The sequence below is a fragment of the Drosophila innubila genome, chromosome X, assembly GCF_004354385.1.
Source record: "Drosophila innubila isolate TH190305 chromosome X, UK_Dinn_1.0, whole genome shotgun sequence".
Taxonomy (NCBI): domain Eukaryota; kingdom Metazoa; phylum Arthropoda; class Insecta; order Diptera; family Drosophilidae; genus Drosophila; species Drosophila innubila.
Window position 1 is genome coordinate 30,410,823 of NC_047626.1, and position 25,184 is coordinate 30,436,006.

The window sequence follows — 25,184 nt, forward strand, 5'->3', positions numbered from 1 at the left end:
AATATTGTCTTATAATAAAACATGACGTATTTATACTTTCCTAACAATTTTAGATTTGTATTCTTGTTTTAAGAAATTCGCTTTTTTAGATTAATATTTTAAGAATTTGAAATGTGGTCTTAAAATGGTATTGTTTTAAGAAGAAAATAATTAAGATGAATGTTCTTGAATTTAGAAGTTCGTCTTTTTTTCAGTGTAGGTATGTAGTTTCCTCATTTTGGTATTTTCATTAGTCTTCGTTTCCATTGGGTTCCGTTTCATTACGTTTTGTTTGAGATGAATAAACATTTGACAGACGCTTCTCTCTCCATCTTTCCCTATCTCTCTTCATTCACTTATCATGGTTATCACAAGTTGTGGCCCACACCCCCTCACACACAAACACACACACACACACACACACATATCACATTTGACAAATTGTTGTCATCACCCACACAACTCAATTCGTTGTCTCTCACCAGGCGACCTCAGAATGTGAAAAACAAAAATCAAAAGTCAAAAATGAAAAAATCCAAACAAAACTATCTGTTGAACGAACCAACTGCATCAGCATCAGCATCAGTTGATTTCACAGACTGCTTCTTTGATATGTGAATTCCACTGATTTCCAATGTTGATCTCTTTCTCCTTTCGATGGAACAACAACTGCATTGGGCCGCAATTTTTTGTGCATACCCCTAGAGAGAGAGAGAGAGAGAGAGAGATCAACCCTATTTCGCTGGTCCCAGCAATCAAACGACCAACGGTCAGGCACTCATTGTTATTTAAATGTCGACACAAAGCGCCTGCTGAGCGCCATTTAGGTCCAGGACGACCAACAGCTCCATCTGCAATGGCACAGGCACTGTCGGCATTGTCGGCACAGTCGTCCTGTCCTGTCCTGTCCTGTCATTTGGCTATTGGCGGCGATGGTGGTGCTACATAGTGGGGGATTGCTGTCAGACATGTTGGCTGCACATGTTAATTAACAATTTTGATTGAATTCCAATTTCAGCTGAAATGTTTGAGGCAGTCGACAGACAACCTGCCCAAATACAGAACGCATTCATATCGAACGATACGCCTTTGATCTGACCCGTTGTTCATTTTGCCACGCCGACCACACGTGGCGTGTAATACATACTTATGTAGGCAATGCATTGCGTATACGCACAATCCCCTATATTATTGTATTACAAAATAAATATGTATTCATGAGTACATCCTTTTTGGTCAAGCCTAATTTCTTGTTCGCATGCAGTTCATTTATTTCTGTTTAACTGTGCATACAAACATAAGTGTGTACATACATATATGCAACATACATATCTTTGAAAATATTGTATTGTTTGCAGGTTTATACAATAAATAAAATGGACACACACTCTTTTTTCCTGGAATTTCACTGCACTCGTAATTAACTTCATAATTAAATTGGTCAAATGAACCCGTCCAATGCGAACCGCGCACTTTTATTCTCTGCGGTCCTGTCTGCCCATCTGAATATATCTGTGTATGCACGTGTTTGTATATCTGTGTATGCATGTTTTCATGTGCGCATGTGTGTGTAATATTGTGCAAAAATTTAAATTTAAATATATGTACATGCATATATATTTGTATATGCTTTTATTGTGGAACTAGGAGCGTTCGCAAAAATGACTAAAAAAATACTCAAAATAATTAAATACTATAATTCTCAGATTCTGATGCTTTATCAAGGGCGTGGGCAGCCTTGGGGGGAGGGGAGGGGGTTGCTTACTAATTTTTTAATTTTATTTATAGTACATGTATCAAGCACCAGAAATCTCTAAAGATTATTTAGAAGAATTAACTGTGAAAACAACCGTTCGAAAATTTCTGAAATTTTTTACCACCCTAAAGCACAAAAAGGCCATTGTTGAAGCCCCTGAAAAGAACAATGGTTGCTTTTAAATGTTAGTAAATAAAAATAAATTATTTTCAATTATTTTATTTTCATAAAATTATTTTCAAATTTAAAAAGGGGAATCAAATACAATTTAAATTAATATTTTTTTACCAAATATATCAATAATGAACAAAATTGTTAATATTTAAAATGAATGAGAATGAATGTGATGTAATACCACTCTGTGTAAATTTAGGAAGTTCCAAATTTGTTAGCCAAGAGTGAAGGGAGCCGGTTAATTGCCCTCCTGCCTACGCCCTTGCGCTTGATTATAGATTATTATCAGTCATATGAACTATTTAAAATTGATAATTTGAATGTAAACAAAATAATAATAGATTTAAAACTAAGCTAAACTTTGAATAAGGAAACAATTTTATTTTTAATAAATTTATTTTTTAAGGAACTGGGTTAATACCAAACTAGGCTCTGTCTGTTTAAAAAAAAATGGCATACAATGTTTCTCGCGTTTTATTTGCTCCTTAAGTGTGTATTTCTATTTTTTTATTGTCTTTATGGTCCGGTCTTGCTGTCTCATTTTTTCAATTTATGTGTAAGTATGGGACATACAAAAGGTATGATACTACATATGTTTTTTAAAACAAATTTTACTCCGAAATAAAACTTTAAAAAACAATTTTTAAAAATGAAAACGTAATAAATATTAAAGGAATATTTGTAAAACTTAAGGTCGTGAGAATTCTGGCGATGTCAACTCTATTTAGTCGGCCGTGAACTTATTTAGATTATATTTTATGAAATTTAAAGTACTATTAGGAATCCCGTAACCATCATGTCTATTGAACTTTTGACTTTTAATTAATCAAGCATTTCGATCCAAATTGTTTTAATATTTAAAAAGACATTCTAAGACAAAAGGTCACAAAAAGTAACTTCGATCACCAGCCATTATACCTGGTCACAACATTTTGGATTCAGCAAGAAATATCCAACATAAACAATTTCAAGTTTTGATATAGGGCCTTATGTCACCGGGATTAATTACATTTACCTTCTCCGATAAATTAAATCTATCAAAGTTCTTAAATCACCTCCAGTTTGATTTAAGTTCGAGTGAAAATCTCTAGATATTTTTGTGTCACCTCTGTTATAATTGCTACAACATTTAAGATAATTATATAGTAAGTTTATTATTAATAATTATAGTATGACTATGACAAAGGTTAACTTTTGTCCAAAAAAACAATGACTATAGACATGTGAAATCTAGAAAACCTGTTGCCTTGTGGATTGAAAATAAAAGAAGTAAATTTTAAGTTGTAGAATATTTAGTTATTATTGTAAGTTACACTTTCACAACCTTTAAGCTGTTGAACAGTAATTTATCTGTTTTTGCATCTGCTTAGACTTTTGAAAAGAAACATTTAATATAAAACAATGGTAGAGGGTAACCCTTAGTCGAGGATAGAACCGTTTCCGAACCGAATGAGTGTTATGGGAATCTGTCTGTATAAACATATAATATGTATGTTTGAGTGGGCATTTAAGTGTAAATTTGAATTAAAAATACATTGTGTGCGGGTGGTTGGGTAAATTTGAGCTGCATGAATGGCATTGGCAATGGAATGAGTTCTCAGTCTCTGCTCATGACACTTGACATTACACCGCACATTACGAGTAGTCGAGCACTTTGAGCACGTACCGCACGAGGCTGCTGAGTAGGGACCCGACCAAGACCCCCATTAGCACCCGGAGGCACGAAACAGGGCTACTGCATCGCAACTGAATGAGATAGCAGACGCAATTGTCGAACGGATTTATTTGTTGAATGATGACCAAAAATTGCTCACTTGTTTGGTGTGCTCTCTTCACACTTCCCCGAACTAACCTACCAAGCGAAAACAAAGTAATAGATTGCAAAGCCCCTTTAGAAGGTGGCAATTTAATGATGGAAATAAGACACACACACAAGTGCAAGCCACATCCACAGAAACCAAAACCAAAGCCTAAACCTCTGATAAGAAACGTACACAAGTTCTGCACATTTCAAGGCAGAAATATTCAATATCAAATCGAATGCATTAAAAACACACGCACACACGTTTCAACCAATAAACTGACTTATGTAATGCCATTTATTTGTAGATACAAATACAGCTACCCACAAACAAACCTATGCATCCCCTGCAGAACCAAATGTCCCTTTGCTTGATTGTCCCTAACGTTGTCCCTGATGTTGTTGTCATTTCTTGATGTTTCATTGTTAGTTTGGTAATAATTCTGCCAGCGTCAACTGGCCGCTGCTCGCTCGCACTTTCAATTGGTACATTATTGTTAGCCGAAAAGTTTTAGGCCGAGTGGCGTAATGGTTAGAGTTGCCAACTTGCCACCAGAGCAGACCTATTCAGTTTGGGTTCCCGGGCTCGAGTCCCGCTCTGAACAGTATGAATAAAAATAAATTAAATAAATATACGCCCGTCGTCAAAGGTATCATACATGTAGTTTTGAATTCTAAAATAAACAATAAAAAAGCGAAGAAAGTCAATATAAAAAAAAAGCAAAAAGTTTTAAATATTTTTTTTTTACTTTAATGCTTACGGATTTCTCGGCAGAGTTCCACGAGGAGTCCCTAATGTTTTATGTGAGGAAAACCTTAGGGAATACCTAGGGAGGTTTACTCTGTCCTAGGAACTCACAATGTTAAAGTTTTTCATACAATGTCCACAAGGTTTCCCTATCGATTAGGGACAAATCCACATGGACTCCACAACTTTTCCTCGAGGTCCGGGTAGTTATGTATACCATACATACTTATACATATGGATAAATATTCCTTAGATAGAAAGCAATACAAGTTTTTCACAACATTTAATAATCAACACATTAATGGCCGGTTTATCAATGTGTCCTTAAAATTTTTCAAAGAATTATTTTCAAATTTGGTATTAAATTCTATACATTTATCAGAGATATTTCAATATTTTGATATAGAATCTACCAGTGTGTAATTAAAAATTTTTAACGCTACAGCTTCTGAAAATGTTAGATCAAAGTGGCTATTACTCTCTTGAATAAAGCATTCTTAACTTGATTTGGATTCTGTAATCCCGAAGTCTGCTAGATAACCTTCATATTCCCTAGGTTTGATTGACATTCTTGGATTGAGGGTCTGAAGCATGGAGTCTGCAAATTGTTTAGCTAGTGATAACAATGTTAGCTATATAAAACTTATCTGAATGAAACTTCTCCAAATAGCTTGTTAAATGTTTGCCGGCAATAAAACCAGTGATGCCAACTATTTTTCAGAAAAATAGAACAAAACGACCAAAAAAAATAGGAAAAAATGGTGAAAAAATTAAAAATAGTACAGAAAATGGGACAACATTTTTTATAAATTTAGTTTAACAGTTTAATGGCATCATTGATAATATTCTTCTCGGCCTTTTCTTATAAATCATATGCCGCCATGGCTCCAATTTGATGCAGTTAAAAATAGGATAAATCTATCCGAAAAAGGCCAAATTGATTTCACTGAATAAAACATACAAATTCTATTCAATATTTTTCATGAAATCAAATTTGGTGTTCTTTGACTGGTCTATGTGCAGCCCAAACGGTAAGACGTAAAATTATGAAATATTGGAACAACATAGCTAAGTCAAATTCTTTGTGTAATAAGAAGGCGCTCCATTTTGGATTTTGCTAGTCTATCAAACTTACTTAATTTCAGCATAAAATTAGTCGAATCTGACTTCAATTATGAATTTTAAAATATGTTTAATACGGTCTATTTTTAAATTTCAAAAAATGCGCATCGGCTTGTTTAAGAGCGATCAAAACCGCAAATTCTAAGACCAAGATAATTAAAATCCATTTCCACAAATTTTGGGCAGTGGTTTGTTCCGTTTGACAAAGAACATTCCATATATGAAAATGTTTCTCCTGACTGACTGATTTTTGAGCTGTAAAAATGGTAAGACATAGGAGGAAACAGCAAAAAAAAAGGACAGACCGAGTATATGATAGGGAAAAAGGACAAAAGACAAAAATATAAGAATGGACGATAAAGAGGCTGATTATCCAAAAGTGAACCAAGCGGAATTACGGAATAAAACCGTAATCGAAATCAAACTTTGGTAATCGTAACTGAAACGCTAACCGAAACAAAACTTTTTTATTATACCGAATACCGAAATACCGAAAGTATTCAAACCGATGTATCCGATTAAAGGGGTTTTGAAAGAAAGGCTGCCTACACAACGGCCATTCCTATGAAAAAGAAAAATAAAGTATAATTGACTCTAGCTTGATTACTGCAAACGAAGTGTACTATACTATATGTGCTTGAGCCTGTATAGTGAATTTGCGCCACTGGGGAGTCTGTAGAGCGAAGAGACGCTACTCAGTCATTACGCTGCGTGGATTTCGCGCTATGGCACAGATTCTCACAATGCGGGGGCGACCGCATAATAGCCATAATCATCTACGGACCTGCGCCTGGGCCTCGGCCTGGGCATGTGTATGGCTACGGGATGGGGATCGTTATGATTCTGTACGTGTATATGCAAAAAAACAAAAAAAAAATAAATAAATATATAACTTACTCGTATCGCAGTCTCATCATTTCTTGTCTTCCTTTTGGCTGCAGGGCATTGTACAATCGCCCACGGTCGCAACTGCGTGGCATACGAGTATTAGGTATATTGAAACACACACACACACACACACATACATAAATACAAACATGGCCAGAGCACACTTATGCATATGTAGCTATATCGTATAAATATACATAGATATGTATATAGATCTAGCTCTCTATCTATTGCCGACACAGCACAGCGCATTTTATTTTTAGATAATTGCTCTTCCTCTTCACATTTGGCCCGGATCCAAACACAAAAAAAATCAAGATTTTTGCAAAATCATAGTAATATCAAGCGAAAACGCTAATCTCAAAATGAACCGAAGTTTACATGCCCTCCCACGTAAAAAGCCCATGTGCACATGGTCCTATTTTAAAAAACTTAAATCAAAACTGATTTTCTCAATGTCCATATATCTAACGTCATAGATATGAACCCAAAATATTTTTTTGGGTATGCATCTCATGAAATAAAAATGCCTAGATGTGCACCACCAAGAATTTTCTACTATTTGCTATAATTCGTTTTTCTTTTTAAAATAAAAATATATCAAGCATTACGTATGTTCCTCTTTTTTATCTTACATCTTAATAAAGTGATGTAATGCTGGAATTGCTGTATGCAACTCCTAAAAACGTATTTTTTCAAATTATTTTGGCAAAACAATATAACAAATGGTGTTTCTTTTTATGAATTCAGAAATAAAGAATCTGTTTACCATTGGTTTAGAACATATTCGTGTTTTAGATTTTCATTTTGGTCAAAATCTTGGAGCTCTTAATAAAAAACAAGTTAGTGTTGCAAAATACTTGACACAAAGTTACCAGTTATAAATAATATTCTACTTCTGTCATATTGACCAGCTACCTTCGGAAAAATCGGTTAGAAATCAAAATCTATATACAAAAGCATTGTAGTTTCTGAAGATATACTAACCTATCTCATCAATTCCATATTGCCTTATATGTGCTGACCAACTTTGGTTAAGATTGAACTGCTATATCATATTCTTGACAAAAGACCGAGATGTCCAAAATTAAGGTTTATCATGAATGGTAATCTCGTTTCGTGTGATGATCAAATTTGTTAAAGATTAGACTACAACACCACACAGAAAATTGAATTGTTTTATCAGAAATTGATAAAAATGTACTCCGAATTCTTAAGTAATCCGTTTTTGTAAAATCCGGAACGTAAGATCCCATTTTTATTTTTTTAGACCCCGTACTTAAAAAAAGTACAGGGGTCTATTGGGTTTGTTTTAAAGAATATGTGCGTAACAGGCAGAAGGAGGCGTGGCAGATCCTATAAAGCATATCTATTCTTGCTCATGATTAACAGCCGAGTCGATATAGCCATGTCCGTTTGTCCGTCTGTCCTGACGTCTGTATGAAAACCGAGATCTCAGCGACTATAAGAGCTAGAGTCACCAAACTTGGTATGTAGGTTCCCCTATATTAAAAGCAGATCAAGTTTGTTTCAGAATTCGGCCACGCCCCCTTTAACGCCTAAAAATCTACATAGAAAATTTCATATCCACATTATCTCAGAGACTATAAAAGCTAGAGATACCAAGCTTGGTAGGTAGGTTCTATATATTGCAAGCAGATCAAGTTTGTTTCGTTTTTTGTATCGGACCACTATATCATATAGCTCTTATAGGACCGATCGGTCAATAATCAAGCTTTTGTTTGAAAATTATTTTTGTTCTTTGAGATATCTTAACAAAACTGATACAATATGCATATAAGTTTGTGTTATGAATCCTGACCGAAGGTGGTGCAAATCGGTCCACTATATCATATAGCTGCCATAGGAACAATCGGTCAAAAATCAAGTCTTAGTATGAAAATCATTTATGTTTAAGAGAAATCGTAACCAAACTAAAAGAATATGCATTTAATTTGGTCTTATACAGTCAAGTAAACTAAATATTTTTTAATTTATTCCATTCTTAGCTTTTGCCATAGTAAGTACGGGGTTTCCGAAAGTCGAGTATGCTCGACTGCAGCACCGCGAGCGAAGCGAATCGGGGGTTGGCAAGCGAAGCTAGCAGGGAGCTTAGCCGCCTAATTTTGTCCATGTATTTTGTTGATAATATTATTCCAAAGATTGGAAAATAATTTTTTTGTTCTAATAGCGCAATAAGCTAAGTCGCCAACAGTAGTTTTGAAAACTCCACCCGCAATAGATAAAAATAGGTGGAAAGCTGTTATATTAAACAATTTTTTTTCAGCCGATCATCTCTAAACTCATCAACGATATCTGCCAAAAAGAAATTGGCACATGTTTTACAGATTTCACAAAATGTATTGTCCTCGAAGTTGGTTTAAATTAAATATTATTTGGTCCTATTGTTTTGTAGCTCATTTTTTAAGTGCCCTTTTCCTTTTTCCTTTTTAAATATTTAAAAAGGAATTTATTGCCCCACTTCTGGGAACTCTTTCCCCGTAGGTGGATAACTTATTAAAACTTTTAAATTAAGTTAATTCCAAAATGATAAGAATGTGAAAAAGTGTTAATTCGGAATTAATATAAATAAATATTGAATTCAGCTTAAATGACAATATTTATTCTATTAGTATTTTTTTTTGGTTTATGAATACTTTATCTAAAGAATAAGTTTTATAGTGAAAATATCGATTAGAATATAGAATTCATTGAGTGAAAGTTACTGCATAAATGTTGATAAGGTGATGATGTCATTGAAACTAACTTGAAAGTTGTCATACGATTGTAGATTAAATGTGTACACTGTACAGTCTTAATTTATAATTTTTATTATGTACTCTTTTATACCCTTTACAATGGCATTAACGCGTACAAATTGTATTCAAACTTGTTAAGATTAACCGAGTTTCATACTTCTATCTCTCTGTAAACAGCATACTAGCTGAATTCCGAATAAATCAGTATTTAAATCAATGGGATCAGCGGAAAAGTTTTTTTTTGTTTTGTTTGTGTTAATACGGAAAACTCCGGAAGCTTACAGTGGGATTCGTAGGCTATGCTCATATTGGCGGTTACAGCTCAAATTAATTTATTATTTCGTTTTACTTCTCCTAACTTACTGTTCTACAATAAACGTAGAGAGAAAGCTTTATCTTTTAAAAGCTCTGATTATTTAAAAAAGCTTTCTCGAAAAGAAATACAAAATAATAATGCTCAAGTATAGTTTATTTAAAATCAATCAACAAATGAACAAGCTAACATAACAACAATATCCAGCTCATTTGGATGGATTTTTATCTATTTTGAATGCATACGTATAGTACAAGGGGTATGTGAGTATTAATGTGTTTGAGTGTGTGTGCCATGGGTGTTACGAGTTAAAGCCCGCTGCACGTTATCTTAACAGCTAATCTGTTTGGCAGCTTTAGCTGATTACGTGGCACTCGTACGTACATACATACATGCATATATATTGGTGTAGGTGTAAGTGTGGCCAATTTTAAAATGCAAAAGTAATAAGACATACTCTTGCACTCGCTGTCGTCAGGAACGGCCAAGATTGTGGGTTGAAGTCATCGAATTTGAGACGATGTTTAGATCCGATTAACACAACGATTGACAGTTTAACATGGCTGCACAACAATAACCTGGAAACTGGGCGCACTTCAAAAAGAAATCTGCAACACTCTGAGAGAAAAGGTTAAAATAAGGAATACGAAATCTGGATAAATCAGAACTTACCCGAAAGCAAACGCAGCATTGGGACAACAGATACATCCAAATGTAGAAAAAAGCGCCGAGAAACGCGACAATTAAGGATACACACAACAGTATGATCAGCCAGAAGATGAACCACAGCGGATTTCTCATTTTTTATTTAATAAATCTATTGAATCATGAATTAATATACATATGTAGATCAGTATCTTAAGAGCTTTATCAATTGAATACCCTACACGCAAAACGAACCTTTCTAAATCGTAGCTTCTGCTGACTCTCATATAGTATGTTATGGTTACGGGCATAAACTTATTGAGCGACTGTCGTACGTCTATAATCTATATTTCGATTCTTTCTACAATCTGAGTGCAAGCTTTGACCAAGACACGCACCCGAGAGCCGTCTATTGCGATAGCGGACAGAGAGAAGTTTTCTTCTCTCGACTGTGTGTGTTTATTTGCGACTGATTACGGCTATAATGTCTGAACAACCAGGTAGCATTCAGCAAGGCATACAGAACCACACATAACCTAAATAAAATCAAGTAGAGATCTCATTTAAATCAATCATAAAGATTTTATTATTACAGTGCAACAGTATATGGTAAATGAAAATAAAGATGGTAGCTATAGGAAATCTTAACGGATCCAATTGGAAATGTTAAAGTCGGGTTGCACTTCACAAAAAAGATGCTTAAACATTCAAGTTTCACATTATATAGGAAAAACTATACTTTTTAAGACAACCGTTCTTAAATGTAAGACATTTTATTTATTATTTAATCACAAAACTCAATTGCCACAAATTAATTTTGAATAATAAAAAAAAAATTGTATTTTAGAAATGTTTTATATAATCAACGAATTCAAAAAAAGTGCTTAATTTAATGCATACATTTTACATTTTCTGAAATCTCTTAACAGTTTTTGTTGACATTTGAAAGCATTGCTTGCTAATCGTAAAATTTAAAATTACAAATTTGTAGAGCACAAATGAATTTAATTTTGAATAAAAGTATGTAGACAAGAAACGAAGCATTGTTTCATCAATCGAATCTATCACTTCACACACAAGTTAACTGAAATCAAAATCACAAATCATCATAAAATCACATAAATACAATTCGAAATGAGCAAAAAAGATATGTACGAGGTAACTGAGCCAACTGCAGATGCCATAAAGGCATCGACGTTTGCACAACGAATCTATACAAAACGTCTACACAGTCCAGAGGATCTGAGCAATTGGAAGCGTTCTCGAGCATACTATGATCTGGTTGCCTACATTAACAATACAAGCATGGCCATACAGGGCTATCGACAAGGGGGCGGTTATATTATCACGACGCGAATGCAGAAGTTGTGCAAAATCTTCAATTGGCTGGAACGGCTTATCTATGAGCATCATCCGTTGGGCGTGGGTCAGGGACTGCTCCGCTGTGTGGGTGAGACCAAGATGGATTCAATGGATTCAACGAATTCGCTACGTCATAAATGCCATCGCGCTTTCCGTCACTGGTTGCTACAGGTGCAAGAGAAAGTCTTTTCCATACTTGAACAGCAGGTGAAACCCCACTGCAAGCACATTAATGAATTGGCCCAGTATCTGACGCGCGCTTTTGGAAGCTTGAAAAATTACGATTATGGTCCAGGAAATGAGCTAATGTTCCTATTCTACCTATGCGGCCTTTTCAAGTCGGGCATCCTGCAAAGTGTGGACACGGTAGCTGCAGCCCTATTGCTTTATCAGCGCTATTTGGATCTCGTGCGTCGTATCATTCTGTTCTATCGCTTATCGGCCCATAATTTCGATAACAATATCATCGATAATCGCAACGTTTTGCCCTATCTGTGGGGTTGCGCCCAGCTGTGTCACGAAGCGCCCTTTACACCACCACAATGGGAGATGCCGGAGATAATGGTGGCCCATCGACGGGATTATATGTTGCTCAGCAGCCTTGATTATCTCCAGAAGACAATGCAGGATGCACCACTTGGCGTCCACTCGTATCAACTGTGGTGCGTTCTCTCGCTTTCGAACTGGCCGGATGCCTACTCTGGCCTAATGCGGACATTTCTCAAGAATATCTTAAATGACTTTTACATTGTACAGGATCTCATCTTTAGCGAAATGATGTCATTTAATCGTCAGCCTTCGGAAGTCTTACAGCGGGCTTATCTGGGTAAATTTCCCAAACAGGCAACTTCATCGTCCTCCCAACACGATGAGGAGGCCATCATTGAGGAGGATAAGGAAGAGCAAAAGAAAGAAAAGCAGAAGGGTCATGATTTTCAAAAGAATGAATTGCCGGTAAATCCACCTGTGAGTCGACACAACAGTCTGGACACAGATGTATTCTTAGGCTTTCAGGATCCACGTAAATTGAGTGATTACACCGACGATACAAATGTTACACCGCTGCGACGTCCACATTATTATCACTATTCGCTAGCGAGGAAGACATCGTCGATGGGCCACTCGATAAAGACGGTACTTGACTCTGGAACGAACTTGGAATCGGGCGACTCGAACTATGACACTCGCCAGTTGAATGAACTGTTGCGTATAGACAACTCGAGCCAAAGTAACACAACCCTATCGTACTACAGCATTTAGGAAGTGTTCTGAGAGGACCGTCGATTACATGCTACATATTAACATATATACATACGTACTTTCTACATTAATGTACATATTATTCGAATGTAATAATTTCAGTTCCTGTGTATTCACTTATTAAGACAACAATTAAGCAACATCGACTCTCCTTGGGTGTGATAAATCGCAATCAACATACATATCCACACCGGTGCGCAAAATTATAAGAACACCTTTCCATTATTTTGATTTTATTGAATGAACGGCTTAATAAGAAAGATGTGAAAGAGGCTTGGATCAGAAATTGCTCAAAATAATGAAAAGAAAACGGGGAACCTAAAAAATATGACACTTGCAGATGCCGCTTCTTTCTATAAAGTCCAGATGGGCGAACATTATCGGAAATAATTAGGAGGCTTCTTCATATTAAATGTCATTGGTCTATTGATTACTATAAGGTGTATTTCACCAATCTCTAGAGAATTGCTTTTTAAAACAACCGTTTAAAATGTCAGTTTCTTAAATGTCATTTAATTTTTTTGAATACAAAAATTGACTGGCACAAATTAGTTTCGAATTTTGCAAAAAATTATTAATTTCAGACATGTTTTATATAATTAAGAAATGCACAAAGAAATTATTTTATTTTATCTAAAAAGTCATACTGCCTCTTTTATATAGCTTCTATAAAGTCCAGATAGGCCTAAATGATCTGAATCGAATATCTGAATCTGAATATCGAATCTTTTTGTACCTTATTTTCGACCCCAACATTTTTTAAGTTATTCCAAAAAATGTATCAGGATTATAAAATATGTATTTGAATAGCTTATATAAAATACTTTACAAATTCTTAGAGAGAAGTTAGAAATAGTGATGGCAAAAAAATTTCATTAATCGGTTATTGAATCATATGATTAATTTAAGCCGAGCGATTACTAATCTCATTTAATCGAATAAAAATGACAAACGATTAATTTAATAATTTGTTTTTAATTTGCACCAATTTTTCCATTTTTGGTATTGTTACAACTGATATTGTGAAATGGCAACACTTAACAAATAAATAAAAGTGCACAAAATGATGATTATTTAATAGGGAATTGAGGAACAGTAATTTGGACAATAATTTGGTGGTCAACCTGTTCCTCTTTTCAGTGCCAATAGCAAAATTTTTATATTGCTTTTACGCAAAAATTGTGATTAGATTTTTTGAGCATATAATCGATTTAATTAATCGAAGATACATTTAAATAGCTAATTTTGATAAAAATAATCGATTAATGTGTATCATATGAATTATCGTTGTTGGGCAAAAATATGCTGTTCGTATTATCATGCACACGCCTGTGTTTGTATGTATTTCTAAGTATCTTAGTATTCGTCTTCTCTCTATATCTATCTTTTTCTCCATCTCTCATTCTCAAGCCTGCTCATTCGCTTGCTTTAGCTCTAGCATAAAAAATTCGCAGCTGTTTTTTGTGAGTGTGCTTGTGTTCATCTGTGCTTTATGTTTGCTTGTCTGATTGTGCGACAACAAATGATTCAGTTGGTCTTTAACTGGAACTTATTAATTTCTACAAAAACACGAGCGCACACACACTAATATACATATACAGACGTACAGACGGACATACATATGTATGTAGCTTGTGTTGTCGTCTCACGCAACTTGTTATTATTATTATTATTATTATTGTAGTTGGTGTTGTTGTTGTTGTTGTTGTTCTTGATGTCGATATGCTAGCCGTTGTTATTATTGTTACTGTTATTGTTATTGTATTTCCACTGTCACTGTCGCTTCTTTGCTTTTCACACAAAATGTGAAGTCCATAAAGAACAGCACATCATTGTTATGGCAGCTGATAAACTGCACGTACACACATACACACATAGATACATACATACAAAGGAGGCGCATACGCACTCTGGCTAGCTTGTACATAAGTCAAGATACAGATGTCCATTTCCCTGTGTGACCAGCGCATGTTTGCAGATTTCCGATTGTTTGCTAATTTTTTGCTTTTACCCTTTTGTTTTTCATTGTTAATTGCTTTCGAATAACAAGAACACGTCTCTTAATGAGATACAGATACATCTGAACTTACAGATACTTTAGAAGCAGACTATGAAAATCTACTCACCAACTACAATAAACATAATTACACTGACAAGCTAAATTGTTGGCACAGCAAACAATATATTCATATCATATTAAGTATCAGCAAATTCTTTGAACAAATTGTTTGGGAATTCACTGTCGAAAGATTTAAACTATGAAATGTATTCACTTATAGTGTGTGTACATCTATATATTATACATGTATTTAGACGATAGGAAACTCATAGTAAGACCCAGTTACAGAACCGCAGAGATGGGTCTTTAATAAGTAGTTAATTATCCAATTGCAGAGTGTACTACAATTCTAAAGAATCGTTTCGTTTGCTGTCGCCATTGGACACGAATGTGTCTACTTCTGTATACATACATATGTATGTATATGGATACAATGTCATATCCCAGCAAGCATATTGAAGATCGTTGTAGCAAATATCACCAGGATGAGTCTATTTTTGAGCTCTTTTGATTATTAAAAAAAGAACTAACTTATGCGCGCTAGCGAAAAGACAAAAAATGACTCATTCATATGCTTGAAATGATTCTTTGAAAAAAGACTCTTAAATGATTGCAAATTTGATTCAAATATAAGTCGAAGCTGATCAGAAAATCTGGTTAAAAACCAGCTCTTCAAGAGGTCGAGAATAGAGTACCCTTTTCTCACGACAAAAGTATGACAACAGTATGACTGAAAGGAGACTCGAATTTGATCAAAAATGATGGTAGCTATGTTATGTTTCTTAATTTTGCTTTGAAATTGAATAAAATAGCATTAAATACACTGTAAAAGAATTCTTTATTTTGTATCAAATAAACTAATAGTTTAAAATTTGAAATGAAATTATGGCAACCGTTTATTGTGTCTAGAGCCCTGTACAAGCTCACACTAAATCGAGTTAACAGTCAGAAATCACACTGTGCACACATTTAAAACGACTAATTTTTGTTTTCAAATAATTATTTTAATTCCTTATGAGTTATTTATTTATAGGATTCATTGACTCGAAGCTAAGCAGTCGTGTGGCTCAAGTCATTTCGTATGGTGTGCTCTCATACTGTTACGAAAATCAAATTAGGTTACGTCCTCCGATTTGGTGAGGGGCCAAAACAGTATTAGGCTCTTTCGGCAAGCGCTAAAAAGAGATACCAAACGACGTTTGCAAGCATACTGTCAAAAGCATGACCCCCAAAAGAGAGCAGCCGTAGTGAAGACTGCTCCACTGTTGCCAATTTAGCTTTTTATTCCCCGAGCAAAAAAGGGTATAATGTATTTGGCAGAATGTATGTAACAGGCAGAAGGTGGCGTGGCAGACCCCCCAAAGTATATATATTCTTGATCAGGATCAACAGCCGAGTCAATTGAACCATGTCCGTCTGCTTGATCGAGTCGATCTAAGATACCATAAAAGCTGGAAACTTCAAACTTGATATGTAGGTTCCTGAATACCATAGACAGATCAAGCTTGTTTTTATTTTTGGATCGGACCACTATATCATATAGCTGCCATATAATCGATACATCGAAAATGAAGTTTTAGTATGAAAAAGTTTTTTGTTTGTTGAGATATCGAAACCAAGCTGATGGAATATGCATCTGGGCTGGTATTATACATCCTGACCAAATTTGGTTAAAATCGGTCCACTATATCATATAGCTTAATGAAAAATTATGTCTTGGTATGAAAAAGTTTTTTGGTTTTTGAGATATCTTTACCAAACTGATAGATATGCATTTATCTTGGTTTTGTCCATCCTGGCTGAAGTTCGTTCAAATCGGACGGCTATATCATATAGCTGTCTTAGCTGACCGATCGGTCATGAATCAACTTTTAGTAAGAAAGTTTTTTTTTTGTTTTTAAAGGTTTTTTAAGCAAAGAAAAGCTTTGAATTATGACTTGACTGGATAATAGACTCATACTCATGAATGAGTTTTTAAACAAAGTCATTGTACAGACATTGTGAGGATTGATAGTGTTATGTGTATCACGTGATTTGTTAGAAAAATATGGGATAATTTTTTGTTTAGTGTGCACTCATGTAGGGCTTTAATTGTGTCTCCGCAAATAATTTCGATAAATCAAATTTCTGATATTTCTGAATCTTTAATATTGTTCGATGAATGGTAAAACTATTGGAATATATTAAAAATAGTTTTCAAGCAATAAAAGGTCGAAGTTTCTAAATTTGTTATTGCTTTTTGATGTCTTTAAAATACAACTCTGTGCGGATCTGACAGGCAGGGTTAAAGAATATTGCGATCAAGAATATATACATACATTCTGATATACATACAATTGCGAAAAACCCTCAATGACCAAGGTGTTGTTATGTTCCAGCAGAACTAAATGTCCCTTTGCTTGATTGTCCCTAACGTTGTCCCTGATGTTGTTGTCATTTCTTGACCTTTCATTGTTAGTTTTGTAATAATTCTGCCAGCGTCAACTGGCCGCTGCTCGTTCTCACTTTAAAATTTGAGTCAATTTATACATTATTGTTAGCCGAGAAATTTTAGGCCGAGTGAATAAAAATAACTTAAATAAATATTTGCCCGTTGTTAAAGTATCATACATGTAGTTTATAATTATAAAATACAAAATTAAAAAACCAAACAAAAAAACAATATAAAAAAAAAAGCAAAAAGTTTTAAATATTTTTTTTTTTTCACTTTAATGCTTAGGGATTTCACGGCAGAGTTCCACGAGGAGTCCTTAATGTTTTATGTGAGGAAAGCCTTAGGGAATACCTAGGGAGGTTTGCTCCGTCCTCGTTCCTAGGAACTCACAATGTTAAAGTCAACAACTTTTTTTATACAATGTCCACAAGGTTTCCCTATCGATTAGGGACAAATCCACATGAATTCCACAACTTTTCCTCGAGGTCTGGAACTGCTGGGTATGTTCATTGCCACCCAAAAATTGTATTTTTATGATATGCTTTCTTGAATTTTTAAGACGATAAACTTGTTTGATACAAAAATGTGGAAAAACTTTTTTTTTGGAAATTAACTATAGATATTGATTTAATTTAGATTTTCATCACGGTTCTTTGTTTTTTCTTGAGATATCGCAAAAATCTACAAATTACCAGGCTTTTTGTTTACTATTTGTAGGCCCTAAGTTTGTGGCTTTTTGGAAGAGGCCCGCGAGCTACGAAGCGCGAAAGGGCCGTGCCCATCTCTAGTCTAAGAGTAGAAATTTGTGTAAGAAAGTTTTTGTTTAGTGACTCCACTGGGATGTAAGTACATACAAGACAACAAAGACAACACGTGAGTGAGTTTAACAAAATAAGTAAGTCAGCATACTAACAAACGCACACACACACATTAACAACAATTATAAAAGCACACATGCACATAACACGTACACAGATACTCGTATAGATATATGTACGAGCAACAACTCAACGTCAGCAATTGGCATGCAGAAGTTAACCGCTGTTGTTGTTGTTCTCTGTTTCTGTTGCCGCTGTTCGTTGGCACAGTCATGGTAGAAATATTTCAAAAATGTCTGTTAACTAACAGTACCGCTGTTAGCTGCACAGCGATTTTAAGCGATCTCATTCAGCTGGTGAACAACAACACGTGAGAGCTTTTTGGACGCCAAAGAGCGTCGCTGTTATTACGCCCTACTTGGCGCTCTTAGTCTTACTCTCTCTCTTTCTCTTCCTTTTCTCGCTCACTCTCTACCTCCTCGCTGGCTCTCTCCCAATTCTCTCATAATCTCACACACGCATGCGCGTAAGCTCAGGCCACAGCGAACGTCACACCAATGCAAAGTTGAGTCTGACGCTGTTGAGAAAATGGGGAAAATCGAAAGAAACTGAAAAAAAAAACTTGTTCCTTTCTAACAATAAGCGACAAGATCAGACGCCTTATCCGCTCATTTGCTGCATCATCAGTTGGCCAACTGGCTGGGTGCCCAGCGCTACAACAACAACGACCAGTTTTGTGCTTCCCCATCTCTGACAGTGCCTTCACCTGCACAGCAGCTTCGTCTTCTTCTTCTTATTCAGCTGACGACAAACGACTCTCGGACAGCCAAAAGCGTTGCAACAGCAACGGCAACAGCAGCAGCGCTGCAGCGTTACAACAAAGGCAAAGCACACACATGTCAGTGTTGTCGGTCGTGTGACAGTACCCACAATACATGCAAGAAATAAAACATAGAAAACGCATTCATACTTTCACACATATGCAGATATATGTCCGTATGCACACACGTACATACATACAAACATATCTAGTAGTTGTTAAACTTGCTTGCTAACTTCATTCGAACTCGTATGTACATATGTATGTGTGTTTGCAAGTAAGATTCTCTAAATATACAGTGGCGCACAGCTTATTTAACCCACTACATTATAGCTACAGTTTTGTTTTTATTGCGTACTATATTTCAGAAATACTTTATATACTAAAAAATAAAATGAAAATGATTAAACATTAAACCTAAACGAACGTCGGATTATTTTATCTTTCTATGTATAATGATGTATTTTTCTTTGTATACTTCGGTTTCGAAATACCATTTGGATATAACAAATTTATTTTAAAATTAGTTGTAAGTAAAAAAAAAAAAACATGAATACTTTGAAAAAAAAATATTCTTGTTTTATATTCCAAAAAAGATATATCTAAAAAGTTCAACATTAAAATTTAAAATACAAATTACAGTCGAACTTTCCTTACTCGAATCACTTTTATCCAAAGAAAAGTTCAACTTATAGAAACTTCGACTAATGTAATTTTTTTTTTTTTTTTTTGTGTATTAAAAGAAAGCATACATACATTTTATATACATTTCAAACTGAGCACTTTTAACTTTTTTACAAGTTACAGAAAACTAAAAAAATCAAAAATCAGTAACTGCACTTAATGCACGTGTAGATATTTGACTTATGGAAGTTCCAGTTACAGAAGCATAACTGTATGGTCTTTGCTCAGTAAACGCCACTCGATTTAGATTGACTGTAGTTTGAAATGCGATGATTAAAAACTAACAAAAAATTTGAAATTAAAAATGTTCGGTTTCGGTATAATAACAATCTTTTAACGGTTACGAAATTCGGTTAATTTGAATATCGGTTAATACCGGTTAAAGTTTTCGGTTTCGATTACGGTTTTAATTCCTGCTACAAACCAATGCTGAGTTTAAATTTTATTTATATCTTCTTATATTAAAAGATTAATTCATTTAATCAATTAAGCTGGTCAATTTAGCTGGGACCCACTGTACATACATATGTATGTATGTAGATTTTAACGCTAAAAAGCTCTCCACCTGTACCATTCTATTCTAATTCTATTGTGCTCTAACAAATTATTGCCACTTCATTTTTGCCCCAGTCATCAAATTTATCCATTTTTTGTAGTTAATTGTCAATTAATCAGAACAACCTGTGACTTCATATACTAGGACCAATTAAATTTTTTTTTTGAGAAAATGTCTTAAATTGTTTGTTTTCACTATATTTTTTTTCTTAATTGAAGAATATATTTTAGTTCCAGTTCATCATTTATAACAACAATAAAAAAACAAAGGAAAATAATAACATAATTATAAATTAAAAAACACGGATACAAATTATATGACTAAAGAATTAAAGCTCGCTTAATTCGTATGACGAGAATATAGAAACTAGGCTTTGTAATGAATAAATCTAGTTCAACAAAAACAAAAAAAATAAGCAAATAACCTATAGAGTTTTCATTTCATACAACCACTAAGCAAATAACCTACAGAGTTTTCATTTCATACAAAGAAAATGCAATCAGACATTGTGTCCACCGGTAAAAAAAAAATCTATGGGCCGGAAAAAAAAGAACCGGTTCTTTTTCAAATTTTTTACATAATCGACTGTTTCAAATAATCGATTTTTTCCCCAAAATAGAATTACAAATCGATTTAAAATCGATTTCGAAAATATCGGTCCCAGCACTGTCTTCTACATATTTACATATGTATGTATACAAATGTATATTTATTTATGCTATAATCTCATCTCATTAAAATAAAAAATCCAAATTCAAATCCTTTTCGCAATAATGAATTAAATCTAACTGATATGAAAACGTATTATGAAAGTTGCATGCCATTATTTTTTTTTGTATATTATTGACCAAAATTTTAAATGAAACTTAATACATTTTTTATACATGAGATATACTAAATAATATGTTTAACAAAAAATTGAAGCCCCAAATATAAGTTTTTCGATCTAAAAAATAAACTATCATATTGGTGATATAATTTTTTTTCCAACTATAGGTACGTACTACGTACTGAGTGTAACTTGAATCGAACCTGCCCCATATATATATATATATATATATATATACAGTATATATTTATATATATATATATATATATATATTTGTAATATTTGTGTATGTAGTTGGCCTACCTGCTTTTGTGAAGTCTTTTGCCTGTTTTGGGTAAAGATGCAAAATGCTGCCCCTTCCCTCTCTCTCCGCCAAGCAACACAGCGCCACTGTCGACTCTGGCTGATACTTTGCTTTTCTTTACAAATACACAACAACTCAACGACATAAACACACACACACAGATTTAAGCTCATGTATCTGTGTGATTTTGTTGGTGTTCTCTAGGCCCTGGCCGCGTCAACAACAAGTGAGCGAAATTGAGCGCAAAGTAAATGAGCGGCAAACGGCAACGAGCGTCAGTGCTGCCAACTTTTTAGAAGAAAAATTAGCTCTTCTGGTGGGAAGGCATCCGAAAAATAGTTGAAATTGTGATACAAAATACAGGTAGCTGCTAAAAACCATTTTTATTTATCTATAGAGCATCCATTATTTTGTCCAATTCGACAAAATCGTCAACGTAATCGGTATTGTAGGTACCTTTTGTACCTACTATGCGTAGGTACTTTTTGGGCACTTCCCAATTGTGGCAGTATTTATAATTTGTCACGCCACGGATCCCGATACTTTTACTAAGCTCAATTGGCAAATATAGACAACAAAAATAATGACGAACCTGCTAGTTTTTCATACTTTTTATGTAACCGGTGGCGAAATAAAAAAGCGGAGAAAATCCAAGAACATTTCTAAACAAAAATCCAGAATTCCCTCTTTCCGCAATTTACAAATTTGTCCCGCAGTTGGCCTTCCAAATGTCCAGATTTGACGGGGAAAAAAGCGAAATTGGCAGCCCTGATGAGCGTAGTTCGGCTCTCAACGCTGTATTAGTCACACTCACACGTATAACCAACAGGCAAAAGAAGAATGAAGAGAGCGCTAGCTCTGCCAGAGTGTATGACTATGTATGAGTGCACGTTTCAGTTTTGTTGTTGTTTTGTGTGTGTGTGTTGTATTGCGTTGGGGCTTGATCACATTGTGCGGTTGTGGTTGTCATCGTTTGTGTGTTAGCAAACTATACACAGAAACAGGCTGAGCCAGCTAGCCAACCAGCCAGTCAAACAGGCAGCAACAGCAGAGCCGAGACACGGAGCCCCGTTGCCAGCCAGCCAGCCACTCAGTCAGTCCGAGCAGCGAGCAGCGAGCGAGCTACTGTCGTTCTTTGTATTGATTCAGATTCAGTCGATGAGTTTCTCTCGCTTCTGCGCGTTGCGTGTTTCGCAGTGTTTCCGCGATTTTTTCGTTGTCGTCATCGTTGCGCGCTTCTACCCCCACCCACTCTTCACTCGCCGTGCGACTCTTTTCGTTTATTTGTGTACGTGTGCGCGAGTGTGCGAGTGTGTGTTTGTACTTGTATTTTATTTTATGTATGTACATACATAGTTGTGTATTATTTGTTTTTTTTTTTTCTGTCGTGTTTTCTGTTAATTTTTCTGCTGTGTTGTGTTTCTGCAATAATTTAAGTGTTGCTTAACTGAAAATATCATTTGTGTATAAGATTTGATTACTTGCTGCTGTTTCGTGTTTTTTTTTTTTTTTTTAATTTTGTATTTACATTTGTATGTATGTTTGTGCATGTGCTCATTCAGTTAAATTTAGTTGTTGCGCGTGTTTTTTCTGGCCATGTTGTGTTGTTGTTCTTCTTTCGCACGATCGCTGCCAAAAGGAGGCGCCACCGCTCTCTTATTCCAATTGCTTCCTTTGTCAGCTAAACTAATCAAAATGAAACAAACATAAGATCAAAAAAAATTTAAGATTTCATTCAATTAGGATCGCTTGTTCTGTATGTGTTTGTGTGCTAATACATTCATACATGCGTATGTATAAAAAACACTCATACAAACGACACTCAAAGATAAGTTTGCATGGCTTATGTGTGGATCCACAACTTGAGAAATACGCACACATGTATGTATGTTTGTAAGTATTTTGCACACAATACATGCACAAATATGTAACTGCACTCGCCCAAAAGAATAACAACAAATCTATCAAAAAGACACTCAATGCGTGGCGTGGATCAAACAAAACAATAACAAACACAAGAGAAGAACAAACAGCGCTTTGAGCAGAAGCTTCAATTATGCACGTCTTCATACATACATAAGTTCGGCTCGCAGAAGTACAAGAGAAAATGTGCAGAAAGCGTCGCGACGCGTCGCTCCTTTTTTTTCTCTTACAATTGTGTTCTCGCAGTGTCTGCTGCACCTTTTTTCTCCTGAAAGGCACATACACATGCTTGGATACCTACACTGGCGTGGCATACATACAAACACACGCAGAGAAACAGCAGCAAGAGCAGCGTGCGCTCTTAGCTTACGGATCTCAACTTCAGTTGTCCAACTGGCATTTCATAAATCTCTGTAAATTTTCTAGTTGCCAAGAAACAAAAAAAAAAGCAGTGTGAAGTGCAAGCAGCAAGGAAAGTGCTTTAAAGCGCGGTACCAAGTACAACGCGTTGGACGTTATCAATTCTGATAACAAAAAAAAGCACAACAGTGAAAACAGTTAACGGCATTAACAACAACAACAATTAATAGTGTGTGTGACATCAGAGCCCTAATAATATATATACATCTATCTAAACAATACAAACAACATAAATATAAACTGGCTGCATGAAAAACATCACCAGCTCAAGCACTTGCGGCACGGGGCTGCTGCAATTGCAGAACAATCTCAGCAACAGCGAATTGGACGTCGCTGTTGTTGGCAAACCAGAAGCAGGTGCGTTATTATCTTTCTCTCTCCCTCTCTCCCTCTCTCCCTCTCTCTTCTCTCTCTCTCTTCTCTTTCTCTCTCTTCTCTCTCTCTCTCTCTGTCTTTCTTCCTTCTATACTCTTCTCGCTTCACCTTTCCCCTCTCTTAATTACAAATGTACGTACGTATGTTAAATACACATGCTCTTTTCGTATCTCATTTGAATAAGACTGCATCCAAAAAAAAAAAAAAAGAGAGGGGATAAGAGAGCCGACCACCCTTAACATTAGTTCGCAAATTTGTATGTATTAACATATGTATGAACGCATACATACATTTGTAAGTAGTAATTATTAAATTGAAAGTATTCTTATGGATTCGTATTACTTTCCGGGTATGCGCTGTTGGGAAAGGGATATTGGAAACTACATACACTTACACATGTTCAATGAACATTGTTCATATGTATATATATCAAATATATGTATATACATATATACCAGATCTAAGTGGTAATATTAAATATCTGTAAGGTCGATGCAATACATTAATATTTCCCAACTGTTTTTGCCGTCATACTAGTATTTTTAGATTCATTTATTTTTAAATCATTTATAACGATTAAAATATCACAAAAAATATTTTATTAAGATTACTCACATTCAATCATAAATGTTTTTGTACAAAAGTTATGTATATTCACATTGTACATATATCTGTATTATGTAGACTACATTAAAATTATTTGAAATGTTGCATGTATTATGAAAAATATCTATTTAGAGTGTCCAACTTAAGATTGATATTTGACTGATTGATCCTATAGCACCTATAAGATATAGTAATCCGATTTAACCCAATAATTAAAGTATGTGTAAGACAACAACATTTTGATGATCTTAATTTCAATAAACAGTGTATTCAGATTTACAGACATTTTCAGTAGCTTTCAGACAATGTAAATCATTTTAATATCGATTACTACGTTTATATGGACCATTTTAAATACAAATTTTCGACATAAATAAAAAAAAGATGCAGATTGTTCAATTAATTAATTTTGTTTTTATTCCAATGATTAATTTAATTGAATAAATTTGTATACCCGTTACGTAAACAATAAGTGTAAGGCTGAATTGTAGCATCTCCGCTCCCGTATGGTAAAGGTGATAACTCACGCAGATCAAGTTTGTTTTAGAA

General features: G+C 34.8%; 2 protein-coding genes and 1 long non-coding RNA gene across 6 annotated transcripts in view; 2 read left to right on the forward strand and 1 right to left on the reverse strand.

The window, feature by feature from the left end:
• Positions 1-9,670: 9,670 nt before the first annotated feature.
• LOC117793300 lies at positions 9,671-21,443 on the reverse strand. 3 transcript variants are annotated; one of them, XR_004618246.1, is made up of 3 exons: positions 21,311-21,443; positions 10,213-10,357; positions 9,671-10,158 (listed from the first exon to the last, which is right to left on the reverse strand). It is a non-coding gene; the product is annotated as an uncharacterized LOC117793300 (long non-coding RNA). The 3 variants fall into 3 exon arrangements; XR_004618247.1 differs by lacking the exon at positions 21,311-21,443 and adding an exon at positions 10,441-10,522; XR_004618245.1 differs by lacking the exon at positions 21,311-21,443 and having other exon boundaries at positions 10,213-10,483.
• Positions 11,231-24,484, forward strand: LOC117793296 (serine/threonine-protein phosphatase 2A activator). Of its 2 annotated transcripts, XR_004618244.1 has the most exons (3): positions 11,231-12,853; positions 20,313-20,321; positions 24,469-24,484. XR_004618244.1 is itself a non-coding variant. In XM_034633584.1 (1 exon), exon 1 carries the CDS (start codon positions 11,320-11,322, stop codon positions 12,805-12,807), a length of 1,488 nt encoding a protein of 495 aa, XP_034489475.1. In that variant the 5' UTR covers positions 11,231-11,319; the 3' UTR covers positions 12,808-13,032. The 2 variants fall into 2 exon arrangements, 1 of the variants encoding a protein (XP_034489475.1); XM_034633584.1 differs by lacking the exons at positions 20,313-20,321; positions 24,469-24,484 and having other exon boundaries at positions 11,231-13,032.
• Positions 22,256-25,184, forward strand: part of LOC117793295 (protein scalloped) — a 36,329-nt gene continuing 33,400 nt past the window's right edge. Inside the window, exons 1-2 of the mRNA XM_034633583.1 lie at positions 22,256-22,651; positions 23,661-24,011. Coding sequence (XP_034489474.1) covers positions 23,903-24,011 — 109 coding nt within the window. The 5' untranslated portion in view covers positions 22,256-22,651; positions 23,661-23,902. The remainder of the gene's footprint in view (positions 22,652-23,660; positions 24,012-25,184) is intronic.